Below are 17,144 nucleotides of genomic sequence, written 5' to 3'. Positions count from 1 at the left end.
AAATATTTTATATAAATTTAAGTTTTTCATTTGAGTCAAGCAGCAATATTTTAAAAGAGCGTAATATATCTGAAATAGTCCATTGTTTTTCGCGTAGTCTGAAAGTAATTAAAGATCCGTCATAGATGATTTACTCGGTAGCCGTTGTGATCGTTTCATAAAGTCATGTGTTTATTGTATTTAAAGTTCCTGAGTCTCCCGCCAGTAAGAAACTCCTCGCTGTGACGAAGTGACGGCCTGGTGCATAATATGGACCCTTACTTCGCGGAGCGGTGATTTGTAATCCGTTGTTCTCCGGTGCCGATGTGAAAACGAACTTGACAGAGAATTTTTGCAGCAGCAGTAATTAAAAATGCGCCCATATGCCCGACGGAAGTTCCTATCAAACATGCCATATAAAAAGCTGGTTAGAGAGGAGCGGAATACGCCGAGAGCCATCATGTTGTAAAAAACAGCGTCGCTAGCTGTAGGGAATTGGTGAACGACGATTATATAAGGAATCCACGATAATACGAAGATCAGATAAGCTGTAGTATTAACCGCAGTTATTGACAAATCGCTTTCGTAGAGCAGTGACCGTTTGTAGTGGGCATGAAGTCGAACACGACGCTTGATTTGTGCAGAAGCAATTAGTAGGAATATCACGGTTAAGGCTGAAGGCATGGCTTGCAGAATGACCATCGTGGCCAACCGGAATAAGTAGTTGCCATAATGAACCCGTTTGCAGTAGTCATAGTCTAGGTCCAGGTAAACGCCAACACCAGCAAGTCCCATACTCGTGCCGATGATTAATATGCATACGACGACAATCTGTATAGACAGGAACGCAGCGTATTCATCAGGCGAACGGCAAATTCTATAATAGTTTTCGACAGCCACGAACTACAACAAAAATAATATAATTACTATAATATAGGAAAAGTATATGCATATATATCACTATGTATATGTATATATATACCTTTCAAGAATATTTAGTTACAGTGGTTTTTGTATCATTTAGTTATTGTTAATGTTCGAGGATTGAAAACTAATTAAGTACATTTTATTTTAATACTCCTGTGTAATAAATATAGCATTACTGTCTTACCACGAAAAAGATGCAGTAGCAGTAGGTAGATGACAAGCCAAGAAAGTATAGTGCCTTGCAGATTTCAAGAGTGTCCCACTGCCCAGAAAGTATGACGACCGCAGACACAGCCGTCACGCCTGCTGTCATCATGATATCCGCCAAGCCAACGCATGATAAGAATATGTTTCCTAGGACAATTCATTTGGTTAAAATACAAAAATCTAATATTGCAAATAAAATTATAAGCAAAAAATATTATATTATATCAATAAGGTTCTACGTAATAAATATGTTTAGGTTAAAAACTAATAGTGCAAATAAATTATTTGCCTTTATTTGGTCGGGCTCATAAACGTTCATCATTTTAAAATATCGCAATAATTATAGCCGATTCAAAATTCTACTCATAATTTATAAAAAGTAAGTTTGACATGTATTAAGCGTACACATTATTAAATTGATATTAAATAATTTATATGATATTTGAGTTTAATTCTCTGGAATATAACGTAATATACTAAAAAAATAATTAATAACTCAGATAAATTAACTTAGTCATTAACGTTAAAATTTAATAAAGAGTTATTTTAATGACATATTAGAATGGAAAGCTGTAATGTAACATGGTCATGGATGTATTATTGAGCATGTAATAACACCCGCATAGGCTCCTGAATGAGCTTAACAAGTCAAATGCTATGCCTAGTAGAGCTTCTTTTAACTTGATCTTGTTGGACTCTGTTAATTAATACTTTTCAGAATATCAAACCTTTTAATTAAAAACTTTAACAGAAAAATTGTAGAAATATTTAATTTGCATTAAATCCTTTATGTATATCATTTTACCTTTTGTTTATTGGTTTCCTTCAAAGATTTACAAAGTATGTAGTTTTTTATAAGCGTCTGTTTCGAAGGCAACAAATTAATTCTTCTAGCTTTACATTTTACAGACAAGTTTATTATTAAGTTATTAAATCTTAACAAACTCAACTAACTGTTTTATTGTTTCTAGTATGTATTCCTTGCAAGCTATAAATACAATTATTGATCAACATCCTTAGCACATGAACTTGTTGTCCTGATTTTTTCCAAGCCCTACTACCGTTAGATTTTATTAACATTAAATTAAATTTCATGACTTAAAGAACATTGGAATGATAATTCATTTAGTAGTTTATACCATGTTTATAAATGTATTATTTTACTTTGTATTTCAAATGAATCGGCTAATCTGTTTTTAAGCTGTACTAGCTCTTTGATAGATACAAGAGGTTTAGCTTAACCACCATGATTAACGGTTTTCCTTTACGACTTAGAAACAAGAGTTTCAGCTAGCTGCGTTCTGTTTAAATCTTTCGCGATGGGCAATTTTCGCAGAATGGTTTTGAAGAATCATCGCGAAATGCAATTTCAAAACATAACATATTAGCATATAGTCGTTGACAACAATATATTAATTAAATATGATTTCAATAATCCAAAACGAAGCACCTTTAAGTTCATTAATATATTTATATTGAAACAATGACTTCGCATTGCTTTTTTGTCGATTTGTCTACATTATACCAATAAAATAATAAAAAAATATGAAAAAAACATTCTGATATAATTACACAGTAAATATAAAAAAATATTTCGCATTGCGTATAATTCGTAAATTGTAAAAATATTGTTATCTACAGCTATACTGCTTCAATACTTACCAGCTCTTTGTAATGCGCTTTCTATGAAAAAAGCTGCCAAGAAGAAACCATTCACGATGGACCCAATACAGGCACAGAAGAGCATAATAAGAAAGCGGCTGATCTTCGGCCACTCCTGGCTCAAGGTCACCGGGGAGTATGTTCGTAACAGCAATTCAGTACCGTTAAAAGTTATCATCGTGATCATGGGGGTTATCGCATCTGTAGGCATAATTAAATCTCTGTCTTTAGTACAATTGTACATCGTCATTTTTTCTTAAATAGCTTCAAACACTTTCCAAAAATAAAAAAATAATGTCAAATTGCTTATTTTATTTATAGTTCGTTTCTTCTTTATTTATTAGTATTATTTTCAAAAAAAAAAATCGCGAGGTTTTTGGATTTTGTTACATTTAATTGAAATTGTAAATGCGTATTTTTTAAAGATTAGTACACCACTTCACAAGTATTAACAGATAATTTCCTTTAATTAATACCACAATATTCAAAAAGCACAGCGCAATAGATATTTGCGTTTACGGGAAAGCGCGCAGCTACTGTTGCACCGGACATCCTTATGCACTGACTACGAGTGACTGCTGCGTTTTCGTAATGAATGGTACTATGACTGAACTCTACGCTTTGGTTGAGCATCGTGGCCGTGAACTTGATGCATAATGTCGTGTTCACACATGGAATACATAAACTACGTTAAAATCCAACAAAAAAAAAATACCTGTAAGAATTATTCACGGGATAAAGCATTTACCTTAAATAGTTGAATATTGAACGCCGGTCTTACGGTCAAGAAAATGTGCTTCTGACAATATTCTGGGTTCTTACATATTTTCTATATTGAAAAACCGTTTAAAGGTTTTTTTAATAAAAAATTAAAATAAAACAGTCGTTGTTTGTTTTGCTTTCTTGTTCTGATACCTAACTCGATCACGGAGAGCTTAAGACAGGTGATAGAGGCAGGTTTTTAGATCAAGTGGCGCATAAACATCTTAATATTTGTTACAATACGCGAGTTAGTATGACAGAAATTAATCACGAAGAGCTGCGCAGTACAATGTACAGATTATACTAATCTCAAGAAATCTGGGCAGCCAACATAGATTGCTTGTATTGTTAATCCGTATCTCTTGTTAATTAACTCAAATATACTGAACGTACTACATCTTCTATTCTTTGTGAACTATACAGAAGACTTTCAATTCCGCTTTGTTTTGAAAACAAGCAAAACTGTTATTTTTTATTTGATTTTGTATGGCTAAATCCAGTTCAGAGTTAAAATATAAGTTTTGTTGTAAACTTCATTATATATTAAGGATTGTTTGTGTCTGATTAAAAACCTTAATTTTTCTTGAAAAATTAATTTTGAAATGACCTCTAATTTTTAAATTTTTCTGATTTATACTCATAGTGAGTAGTTGCATTATGAATACATTTTCTTTCCACGAAAAACCACATATTCTGTCGCATGTCCTCCATACTTCAAACATTTATTTGTTTCTTATATCTACAACGAAAAAAAAAACAGCGCTTTGTATAAATTATACTTTTTACTATAATATGTATAGTTAAATGAACTTTACCACAAAAAAAAGCAAATAGTTCCGGTCGTTGTAAAAACTAAATGAGATTGCGCTCGAGACGTGTGTGTAAGGACTGGTGATATCAGAAATGCTGAATTTTTGTGCACTCGCACGTCATCAGATCAATATAAGACCAATATTACTCAACTACAATATTATAACATATAAAAATATTACAATATATAACAATATTAATACCACTCAACTATTTAATTTAAAACTATTATTTTTAGAAAGTTCAGTAAGAAAGGAATTTATTTACTTAAACTTGTTACATTATATCTCATTATGGTTAAATAAGTTTATAAATGCATGATGAGTAACTCTCTGGATACTTGCGCCGAAGTGCTGTTTAACCGACTAATTCAATACCCATGATTCACTTCAGTACTCTTTTGACTTAATACCTAATAAGAAAATGACTTCTTGTTGAAAAATTGTTAATGTTTCTTTCTTTCTTTTTATTTATTATATTATATTTTCGTGAGTATCAACTACATAGTAAGATAGGGGGCAAAATAGTATAATTTAGTCATGTTTTAATATCAAATTACGTCCGCCGTTGTTTTTTGCGTTACAGCGCGAAATTCATAAGAAAGCAAGGATACTAATGTTTTTTTGCATGTCTGCCTATAAAAATTCTATGAGAACATTCAGAGCTCTGCGTTTTCACAGGACATAGTTATTTACATAATGTGTTTGAAAAAATCTCTACAAAATCTTTGCTTAAATGTGTCCGTTTAATTAAATATTATTATTATTATTAAACAAGCAATGTACAGCATTTGAAATGACAGATTATTTTAGTTGTAGTGATCTCGGTAACTAATTTAGAAAACGAATTTATTAAGAAACAGAGCAATAGGAGTTAAAAAAGTCAACAAAGTAAAGTACTTAACGATAAATGGATAAAAGCGATGGGTAATAATAATTTCTAGCTCTATTAAAGCCTTTTAATAATGTCGTCACCCTCATCCTTGTGTGCAGTTCCATTACCATTGTTGACGGGCTAACTACAAAATCGAATTGAAAAAAAAAAAACAAATATTTAGTTACATTATAACTGATAAAAAAGCTTGTCTCGAGATCTTCCTAAGTAAATATATTTATAAGAAATACATAAATACTTACTTACATTTATTCGTTTCTAGATTTATTGTCATTATACAGAATTGGTGTACTAGCTCTTTTACCGATTCCGACGAATTAAGTTTATGTGAAGTTGTGGCATAATTGTCTTAAAGAAAAAAGTTTTAAATTTCCATGCTCTCTAATTGAAAGTTGAATCCGAAATAATAACATCTAATGATGTAATTTATGCTTATACCTTGGTTTACGTACCAACATCCCCACAATGATGAAAACTGAAAGTGGCAGTTGGAGCCGCTATAAGGAAAGGTTAGTTCTTCAAATTATCGACTCCAAACCTGGAAAAATAATAGTAAAAAAGACGTCTTTCAATATATGACGAGGTGAACAATGCTCTTTCTGAAATAGTACATTATTTTACTGTAAATAAATTACTGTTAAACAGTAAAAACTACAAAATGTATTCTTTTCAATATTCCCAATGTAAAATGTGTAAAAACAAATGTACTTTTGAATACAGAAGTTATAGATTCTGTAGAAGAAACAGAATTGTTTGATATCACTATAGACTCTAAGCTTCAATGTAGCCCTCATATTAATAAATTGGCGAAAGGACTCAACTATGCAGCATTTGCGGTTAAATAAAATCGAATGTTGACTTGATGTACGGCTCTAGTGTACTTTTGATATTTCCACAGTATAATGGCTAATGGCTTTCACTAGTGAAATTAAAAAGTCAGCCATTTTTATTAAATGTGCGAACTAATCAACAGCAAAACATGCGGTGCACCGTACACGGCACCGTGCTGCGGCACGACGCCGCGTCGTCTCGCGGCGCGGCGCAATGCCGTTACACGGCGGCCTGCGCCGCCGTATATAAGGCCACGCTCTTACACGGTGCCACTCTCTAGACATGGGTCCACACCCTTATAAAAGTTGTCGTCATTAATCAATTAATATAATAATATTGCCGAGGATAACTTATTAAATCGTGGTAGCTTATGTAAAATGAGAGCGCAAATTGTTTTCCAATATTATTAATGGAATGGTCATTTAAACAAGTATAAATTACATATTTAAATAATAATTGTATCAAAATGACTAATAAGTTAAGAAGTATTAACGAAAGTTTTTGAATTGTATGCAATAATATTGGTCTATGGCTAAATCTTTTTTTTATATTTTATATAGATATGGGTTATGTTCTGATGAGTTCGTAGTATCTAACCAGACAGGACTGAACTAAGTCCTATCACCAGGTAATAAAGTTAATTTCCTAGAAACCCGTCATTAACTCGATTTTTGACGAAATCTTGTATATACACTTAAACATATTTAAAAATTAAATATATAATCTCAATTATAGGCGACGCTCAGGGTCTATACCAATACGGAATAATTTTACATGGTATATTTACATACACGGTGTATTGTATTGTTTGCTGACGACACATAATTACTTTTTACAAAAGATAAAGTTAATGTGAAGATGAAAAATGATATCACTAAATGAGATTTTTATAATGCTTTTAAAAAGCAACAAAATAAGGGTAGTATTTGTATTATCAAATATATCAGTAACAAATTGATATAATGCTTTAATAATGTATTTTATGTAATGCGATTAATTTGAATTGTTTCAAGTGATTTCAAACAATGTTTTAGTGTTAAGCTGACACGATCAACGACCGTAATCAAAACTTACCGTTTGAAAGTCATGTCTGTAGTCTGGGGGTGTGTCATTTGTATTTTATATGGTATCATAGCAATATAATCACTAAACACTTTTAGAATAATAAATATTTTCATAAAATACAAGCACCACTTACTCGCCCTCAGCCAGATCGCCTAGACTTTTTATTGCTAAAAGATTCGACTCTTCGAAAATATACGCAAGCTTAGAATCGTGCTTTGATGGATCCTCCTCAAAGCTCTCGGATCTCCGATTGTACTAAACATAGGCATAATAGAATCAAAAATAATAGAATAACTATTAAATTATTAAATAAATTTCACTGAAATTCTGCCACATGTGTATGCCACCAACTCGCACTGGAGCAGCGTGGTGGAATAAGCTCCAAACCTTCTCCTCAAAAAGGGAGAGGAGGCCTTCAGCCCAGCAGTGGGACATTCACAGGCTGTAATAAAAATACAAACACTGAAAATTAAAATATGTATATGTTGAATTTTTTAACTTAACCAATATTCTCAGTATACATTGTTATTTTTGTTCAGTTCAAGGCAGGTTCAGCTAATAGTTTCTGCCATATAAGGAAAGTTAGATAATTGATTGATTGCAAAACTGTTCAGAATATTTTTATTCTAGTTATTTATACATACATTTTTCTTTTAAAAAAGATCTATATGTATTATTTACAATCTAAGTATACCTAAGAAAACAGAAGTATCATCACATCATTTCATCAGATTTGCATTTAAAAAAATTGGTATTTCGTCATATTTTGACTTTATTATTATACAAAAACTTGACTCACAACAGTTTAATGCTAGAAATAATAACAAACTTATCATTCCAAGCTTTTCTCTTCAAAACCTTAATAATATTCTTTTCAATTTTCCTTCAAATTGAATCTCTTTATGTCTTTTCTAATAATTTTTACCTACCAAAATTAGAATCGATCAATAGTAATAGGAATTATATTCGGCAGTAAATTTGCTTATATATAAAGTCCACAGATCTGTTCTAACGCGCGAATACATTCCATTTTTCAGAATTAGTATTCAAACTTTTCACAAATAACATGTTTTGTACTTGATTTTTTTTACCGAGAATTTGAACTAAAAATTGTATCAATTTCAATTTCACACATCAGGGATTTCACCAAACAGGATTTAATTACACCTTTGTTAAAAAAGGTATTTAATATCCTTACCTTCCGTTTATTATTGTTGGTTAATACATATTATTATCTACTTTCAGACAAACTCTGTAAGATTCAATTTAAAATTTTGTTATAAAAAAAATATTTCACTTATCTTAGCCTTATTATAATATTTAATACTGATAATGATGATGTCCTCTTATTCGGTTATAAGTGTATGTGGGATGGAACGGCAATCCGACACGACCGGAAAGAGTTCAGGCGCAGGACCAAAGATTTTTACCTACTTTTCGAGAAACGGAAGAGTATATATTTTTTTTTTTCAGTCAAGTCCACTGAGAATCTTCGAGTGAAAAACTCAATAACTTTTACAGGCTAGGGCACCCTCTCCTCTTTTGATGAGAGGAGGATTTAGCCCGATGTGAGCCGAGGCCGAAAGGAGATCTTAACCGATGATCGTGGGTTCAAGCCCGGGCAAGCACCACTGAATTTCATATAATTAATTTGTGATTATAATTTATCTCGTGCTTGACGGTTAAGGAAAACTTGTGAGGAAACCTGCATGTGTCTAATTTCACTGAAATTCTGCCGCAGGTGTATTCCACCAACCCGCATTGGAGTGGCGTGGTGGAATAAGCTCCAAGCCTTCTCAAACGGCCTGGAGGCGATTGTTTTATCATCTAAGAAGTAATCCGTTTTATAAAATCCTAACAAAAACAAGATGAAAACAACAAAAAAATTGCAATCCAAAAATTTTTATTTGATGCTGCCCGGAAATGATGATGAACGCAGTCACAAAAACTATGAAACTATAAGCCGATAGGAATATAAGATAATATAATATTAAAAAAAAAACTAATATCTTTAACTACTAACTAAAAATTAAACACTCAAAGGTTCCTAAACGATTTTTCTGATTTTGCAATTGAAATTTTTTGAACTTTTCGTGGAACTTGTTATGATTGGCCAACTTTTTTAAAACTGTCGAGTAACATTTGTAACTAGCTTATGCTTACACCTGGTGCTAAAATATGTACTACATCATTTCAAGAAAAATCTTAATATTTTTACGAACACACATCACATTATCAAATAAAATATATTGAGAAGGGAATTGAACAATTATAAGAAAACAATAAACGTAAGTCGTTTTACTACGTACATGTTTCACACCATAAATAAAAAGTCCAATATATGAACTATTATTTTCTGTAATATTAATATGAATTCATTAAATTTTTCATGAACCTATTTCAGTTGACTATACATAATATATTGGATTTGAATATGATTGCGTATTACGATATAATTTTCCCATATCCAACCTTGTAAATTATTATTATTTGTGCTCAATGTGTTATATATTACTTATTTCCCTATACTGCGTCATATTCTGAATATTTCTGGGTAAAATAATTTACGCTCGAGTTAGAAAATAGGTTCAGGTTTGCACATATACGTTGTTATTAAGTTTCCTTTACAACAGAGTGTCACTTGCATCTACATGGTGTAAAAGGACTACCAATAAAGGAAATAGTTTACAATATTTAGACTCAGCTCTTTGTTAATTTAAAACTGTGTATGTCGTGTCACAGCGACAGAGCTACAAATGTTTTATTGCCGCCAGAAACTTCACAAGCATTATTCAACTAATATTTTATATTAAAATAGTATTCTAGCCGAGCGTGTCTAATTTCAAAAGTAGAGTACTTTATATTTTGTTAATATTAAAAACCGTTATTCATAATTGTAGCAAATATTATATTGTAAGCATCCACGAAGAGGATTAATTTGCTTTTGAAGTAGGGTTATATTTGTTAGTTAAAGCCACAAAGACATTATAATTGCCATTACGTTGCGAGATTTAAAGCACTTATACTAAAACATTTAGTGGCTTACAAATAAAGCTTTTATAGCGGGAGAATAGTGACATATTTTTTTTTTCTCATTCTACCTCAGTACGCTGATGTCCGATAGAAGAAGACAAAGTATTGTGTAACTATACAACCGCTATATAATGTTTATCTGTAAGCGGGCTTGGTTCTTAGATGTACGCTATTTGTTCTCGGAAAGGAGGAAATGGTTTTAATATCAACATTTTTCAAGACTTCAGTCAAGTTTGCACAAATCACAACTTTGAAATTGACATATTATTTCTTCAGTTAAGCAATACTTTTTTACGATAAATTGTTTATTATAAATATTTGATATTTTATTAAATCGTTAACCTTCGAGATAACCTTGAGATAACCTACGAGATCAAAGGACGACATTCGTTTAACTTTTATAATGTCTGAATGCTTACAAGGCATAACTTTATAAGCTTAACACTAGACACATCCAACAATAAATATTAATAACAAATATTTATGTGCCAATCGATCGATCGAGTATACAATAGGGTCTTAAATTATATATAGTGCATACTTAGCAACCTCTACAGGTATTGCAAAAAAGTATGAGTATTAAATCGTATCGAATCGTTTATGGAGTAGTAAATCGTAAAATATAACAAAGTACACTAGGCTTACATATATATATATATATATATATATATATATATATATATATATATATATATATATATATATATATAAATAAAATAGTAGTAAATCGTGACGCTTGCCGCCGCCTCCTTTCGCATGCCGCCCGTGGCCATGGGCTCGCCAGCCCCTCCCACGCTACGCCACTGCTGCCAAGTTAAGCGAACCGGTGGTAGTACTTGACGATACATAAGTACTTGTAAAAATCTATTTAAATAAAAATATTTTGATTTGATTTAAGACTATATTATATATTCTTCTGCTCTTTCTTTGCATATAACACCTTCCCCGGTTCGTTTTAATTTCAGTATGATAAAATAATTATGTTAATGGTGATGATGTTAATAATAAGTACTTTTAAACCATACGAGAAACATATATTTAATATATTTTAGATAACCTTACGTCTTTTTTATATTATACTTATTATTTCGTATCCTCACGTACAAAGTTAACGTAACGTATAATATGAAAAACAAATAGGGCTCCCCTATTTCCTGTTTTTCATATTATAAATTTAATCTATTTTATAATAAAGTGGACTTTTGTAAGCAAAATGCCGAGTCTTGTGACGGTAAAAAGGGGAATTATGTGTTTCCATGTTATAATAAAGAATTCCAGGGAAAAAAGTAGGTATCAACTAATTAACGGCTTAACTAATGTGCGTATTTAAATGTCAAGACAAGACTAAAATTTACTAAATCAAAGATTTTCCAATTATTAAATGGCTCATTGAACACGCAGATTTTCTTTTATTTTTATTTGAAATTCTTGATATAATATCTGTAACGAACATTCCAACTAATCCAGAAGATTCCAGCTACTGAAGATGCCGGTTCAACAGCTTAAGAGCTCATGTCATGTAACCTAAAGTAAAGATTTGTCTAAATAATAGACAAAAATATCAACTAAAATTTTTCATAAAAGTGCTCACTAACGACGTTAAGTTGTTAGGACTTTTACTTGTAAAAAATATAACTTAATAATTATGGAGTGCATTTTAAATGAATTAGTTCCTAGGACAATCTCAATTATAATTAATTAAAATAATAGCCTTATTTTTACATAACATTTCCTGCGGCCTGAAAACATACGTGTATAACATTAAAGCTTCCACGGAACTTAATATTTTCAAACTAATCTCCTGGTATATGATTTTAATAACAAATAAAATATTTTTGGACTATTACAATTTTAATGTGTAGGTTTTTTTAATATGATTTTCGGGGCAAGATTGTATCGTATGCCGTGATGGCAGTCGGCTCGCTACTCTCTTGTGTTTTTAAGTGATTTGGTAGTCACACTGAACTACTTGCTATATATAACGATAAGAAAAATACATTTATTTTATCAACGAAACTATGATTTTATTGATTAATTTTGCTAGGGGTTCGCGAAAGCTCGCCTGGGTTGGTATCATCCACTTATTTGTTCTAGTTTCAAGGGTGAGTAATCCAGTGTAACCACATGTATTAGAAACATAACAGCTTAGTTCACTTGGTAGGTGACGCGTTTACGATATAAGGGATGATTAACATTTCTTACAGTACTAATGTCTTTGGATGCTGGTGACCAATTACCATCAGTGACCTATTTGCCATTTTGCCTACTAATTGAAAAATTAAAAAAATGTTTTATTGGTAACAATTAAGCATTACAATTGCAAGGGCCATTTTACTAGGGTTATACCCGTGTTACTGGGTACCCCGCTCTGCTACCAAGTCAAACAACAGTAACCAATAATTAACTGATTCTAAAATATGAACATAAAACATCTTAAATTACGTAAACCTAACTTGTGTGTGACGTGTGTGTGTTTGTGTATGAGTTTGTATAATATCTGCGGTTGCTTTGCCATGTTATAAATGATGATTTTCATAATTTTTCCGTTTTGTCATAATTTGAGTAAAGCTTGTGTTACTACTAGCTTCATTTTCTTCAGATTCAGATGATAAATATTTAAACTGCTGTTGAATTTATTATCAAGTAAGGAGAATTGGTGAGTATTTTTTTTTTTTTTTATTTGGTAAACAGTGTCGTTTCGACACTTCAGCATCTGAAGAGGGGTAAAGGGTACCTAAGTGTCCTAACATTGGTTTTTTTAAATATATACAGCTTATAGACTTAGAAGAACGGTTGAGTGATCAGTTGGAGCACGAAAGATTTTGTAGTTTGGACCGACATTAACATCATGTCATCATAACACATTTTTTCGCGAGTATGGAATCTATGTGCCATCTCTTGCTGTCCATGGAGTAGACCATGGACAGCAAGAGAGGGACAGGAAGTAATTGGAGCTGTTTGAGTCTTTGGTATCGATTTTTATATCAATATTGATATAACCTCATGTGGTTTTACATTGGTTATACATTGGTTCTATTTAAATATAAACCATGTGAATTTAGACGATTCATTCTTGCTAGGCTATTACAAACACATAAAAGAACAAGTAGTACATATAATATGCAAAGGCAGCCTTATCACTCATAGTGATCTCTTCAAGGAAACCTCTGTAAAAAGTAATATTTATGCTTTTTTATTCATTTTTTTTGTTAGTCAGTCACTAATCGGGCGTAGCGTGTGAACAACTAATACTTAAAATTTATTGTTTTTATGATGGTAGTGCAAAATTAAGATGGTGGTCCCTTGTGCCTTGCACTGGCCTTGTACTCTATGTATAAACAGGATGCTTTTATTATCCGTAACAGCCTGTGAATGTCCCACTGCTGGGCTAAAGGCCTCCTCTCCTCTTTTTGAGGAGAAGGTTTGGAGCTTATTCCACCACGCTGCTCCAATGCGGGTTGGTAGAATTCACATGTGGCACAATTTCAGTGAAATTAGACACATGCAGGTTTCCTCACGATGTTTTCCTTCACCGTAAAGCACGAGATGAATTATAATCACAAATTAAGCACTTGAAAATTCAGTGGTGCTTGCCCGGGTTTGAACCCACGATCATCGGTTAAGATTCACGCGTTCTTACCACAGGGCCATCTCGGCTTTTATTATCACAATACAGAAATATTTCATACAGCTTTTATCAAATTCACTTCTGCATTTTTAGTGTGATAAAATAATTACAGTATAATACTAAATAGCGTTATCGTAGACACACTTACTTTTTTTGCCAACACTAAAAATTATTTTTTATATTATGCGAAAATCTAACAATGATTGATAACATGATTGTACCAATATTCAAGCCGCCGTTTTAGATAATCAATCATATAATCGACAATCAACTCTGTTCTACAGGAACCGTGAATATTTATACTCTTAATCAAAATGAATTAAAATAAATGAAGGAATGAATCTATGATGTATTCATTCATACTGACTGTCATAGTACTAATTAGACGTTTTGTCATGAAGCCTAATTACAAAAAAATACTACGACTATATCCCATAGGAGTCAAGCATTTTCCCGGATAAAAAGTACACGGTCAGTCGCAAGCTAGAAACACACTTTTGTATTTATAAAATAGTTTTGCACTGCAATGTATCTTATATATTCCAATCGAGTAAAAACAAAGTAATTACACATTATTTTGTTGTATTCCTTACCGACTAATTTAATGAAAATGTGACGCATACATATTTGACTTGGCAGTCAACGTCAAAGTTACGTTTTACTGGCGTAAAAGACTGGAGTAAGTGTCAGAAAATGATATGCGACATAGACCATAATAATTATAACATTACAATACACACATCAAAATAGTATATCACCATAAGTAGGTTGGCAATGTTTCACGGGTGAGTAATAAAGTAAATTCTTAGAGAATAACACTGCAGATGTGGACCAGCTTCGTGGCCGCCAGTGGAAATTGTTTATCAGTTTCATGTTTACTGTAAAAAAAAAAATTTAACAATATGACGTTAAACGAAATTAACTATGACTGAGAAATGTTGGACATGTAAATGAGTTTTTGCTACAGGAAGTATTTACAGACTTCTGAGCTACGATTATATCTTTATACATTATCAAGTTATATTTACCAAGAAGGCTCAGTGATTATAAGACGAATTTTAACCGATGATTTCAAATGCAAACCGGAGAAAGCATCACCGTATTTACATGTACTTAAAAGTAATTCGTGAGGAAACCTGATTGTGGCCGATCGACAGATAGTTCATGCCATGATCGATCGATAGTTTCATGCCGGATAACTAATAGATTTCATGTTTTCTATTACCGTCTCCAATAAGTTTATTGCTGGCAGAAACTACATTTTGAACCCGTTTTGAATAAAAAATATATTGAATTTATATATATTTTTCATTGTCTTTCTTTGATATGCTAATATCCAGCAATCCGCATTTAAGCAGCGTGATGAAGTAAGGTCCTAACCTTCTACTCAAAATAGAAAGGAACCATTAGCCCAGGAGTTTGGCAGTAAGCATATGAAGCAAAACTGCTAATTATTCGTTTCTGTACGGGTAAATCCAGTTTAAAGTTAAATAATTGAATATTGTATATGTATATGTAAACACACTGTTTCAAGTGTTGTGTGTGAAAAAAACACGAAAGAATAAAATATTATCAATGGAAAAAAACACGAAATATAATATAATAATCTAGGCATTTCGTTTTATTTTTCAACGATAAAAGCTTTTGGCGCTTAATACATTTATTTTCTGTGAATAACCGCATCACATGTCGCCCGTAGTTAAAATGTATATTTGTTTCTTGAATCTGTCATATGAATTTTGTCTGCGCCTTTTATTAATTATCATATTATATTTAAAATAAATATTCAGACTATACATATTATACATTGTTTAGAGTAACTTATAAAACAGATAAGAAACGAAAAAATATAATATAGAAAAAGCATAGAAATGAGATCGTACGAAATTTTGCTGTGGCGTTAGGTGCGCTCGAACTGAATACGATTTAGTGACAATTTGAAAAATCAAATATAGACTTGTTATACAGGATATATAAATCTCTATTTAGTCGAATTTTATAATGGTATTGACTTTTATTGTTCTATAGTTTTTTTTTTCTTTTTGTGCCTTGCTAATTATAATTATTATAACACACGTTGTATAAAAAATACATAATATATATAATTGAACATTTGTATACTTCCAAAACGTTTTATTCAACTTCATGTCATCTATCCGAAGGTTGTCTTGAAGAGATCGCTCGCAGCTATTATGTATATTATTTTTTAACAATTTTTTTTTATTTCTTTTACATTATTTTTAGGTGTACAATTTATTATTTAGTATATGTACTGTGTACTTCGTACCGAAGATAATTTACTTTTAGTAATCCCTCCTCATCCGTCTTAACATTAAAATAACCTTAGTGTTCATTATATTTGTTCGTACAACTCTCTTCCTTTAGAAGCAAGGAGTGCACAATCACTTGCTCCATTTAAGACCTTAATAAAACCCCATTACTTTGCTCTTTAGAGCAGTATGTTTCGTAATTCGATAATTTAATTAGATTATTAAGGCTAACAATAAAATATAGTAAATATTTTACTGTTCATTTATTATTAAGGTAGTTGATATTTAATTATACATAAGTATAAGTATGTTTGTTTATTTCATGTACACCACTACCTTTCTTTCCAATACATTAAGGTTGCCTAGAAGTCTTAGCGATAAGGACGTCCGTTGTACATATTTCTTATCTATATTTCATGTCAAAGATAATTGATATGCAATAAAGAGTATTTTTATTGTATTATAGCGTGATAAATAATGTTTATTACAATTTATTTATAATTCCTTAAAGGGAAAAGTAGGTCGGTAGGCCGTGGACACATGTCTACGGTGCGGCACCGGCCACTGGCCGCTACCGTGCACGACGCCGTGCTCCGGCACGGTGCTGTGTCCTGTGCACCTGTAGAAAATCTGTTGAGCAAACATAAACTAACGTGTTTATGTTTGCTCAACAGATTTTCTAAACACGTATTGCTTTTGTATTAGTGGTGGTTAGTAGTTCTTCAAAACTTGATATGGACATTCTAAAATATTCGTAAAATATGTCATCACCACATATTTTTAGCGCTTCATATTTCCTCTTAAAATTAAATCCATCATGGTTCATAAAAAAAGGTATGAATTTGCTCAATATTTTCTTTGCACCGCGCCGTCTGCCGGTAGCGGCGCCGTGTCGTTACACGGCAACCTGTGCCGCACCGTAGACATGTGTCCACGGCCTCACGCTTAAAGGCCGTGCGAGGTTAGAACAAAACGCTTTAATAATAACAAACTGACATTTTTAAGCTTTAGAAGCTTTATCTCCTGATCTCTACATTATTATACATACTCTATAACACAAAGAGATGGTATGAATA

The 17,144-nt window shown here is 31.8% G+C and overlaps 1 protein-coding gene across 1 annotated transcript; it reads right to left on the bottom strand.

The window, feature by feature from the left end:
- On the bottom strand, positions 1-3,010 carry LOC126780391 (melatonin receptor type 1B-B-like). Its single transcript, XM_050504855.1, has 3 exons — positions 2,776-3,010; positions 1,091-1,260; positions 1-882 (listed from the first exon to the last, which is right to left on the bottom strand). The coding sequence occupies exons 1-3, from the start codon at positions 2,984-2,986 to the stop codon at positions 181-183; spliced, it is 1,083 nt and encodes a 360-aa protein (XP_050360812.1). The 5' UTR covers positions 2,987-3,010; the 3' UTR covers positions 1-180.
- Positions 3,011-17,144: the final 14,134 nt, after the last annotated feature.

The sequence above is a fragment of the Nymphalis io genome, chromosome Z (genome assembly GCF_905147045.1).
Source record: "Nymphalis io chromosome Z, ilAglIoxx1.1, whole genome shotgun sequence".
In the NCBI taxonomy this organism is placed as follows: domain Eukaryota; kingdom Metazoa; phylum Arthropoda; class Insecta; order Lepidoptera; family Nymphalidae; genus Nymphalis; species Nymphalis io.
Note: the sequence above shows the minus strand (reverse complement) of the source record. Positions and strands in the feature narration are given on the sequence as shown.

Coding starts and splice junctions, on each gene's coding strand:
- LOC126780391 (XM_050504855.1), bottom strand. CDS start 2,986: ATGCCTACAGATGCGATAACCCCCATGATCACGATGATAACTTTTAAC. Junction 1,261..2,775: donor AAGCGCATTACAAAGAGCTG/GTAAGTATTGAA, acceptor GAATTGTCCTAG/GAAACATATTCTTATCATGC. Junction 883..1,090: donor GCTACTGCATCTTTTTCGTG/GTAAGACAGTAA, acceptor TTTTTGTTGTAG/TTCGTGGCTGTCGAAAACTA.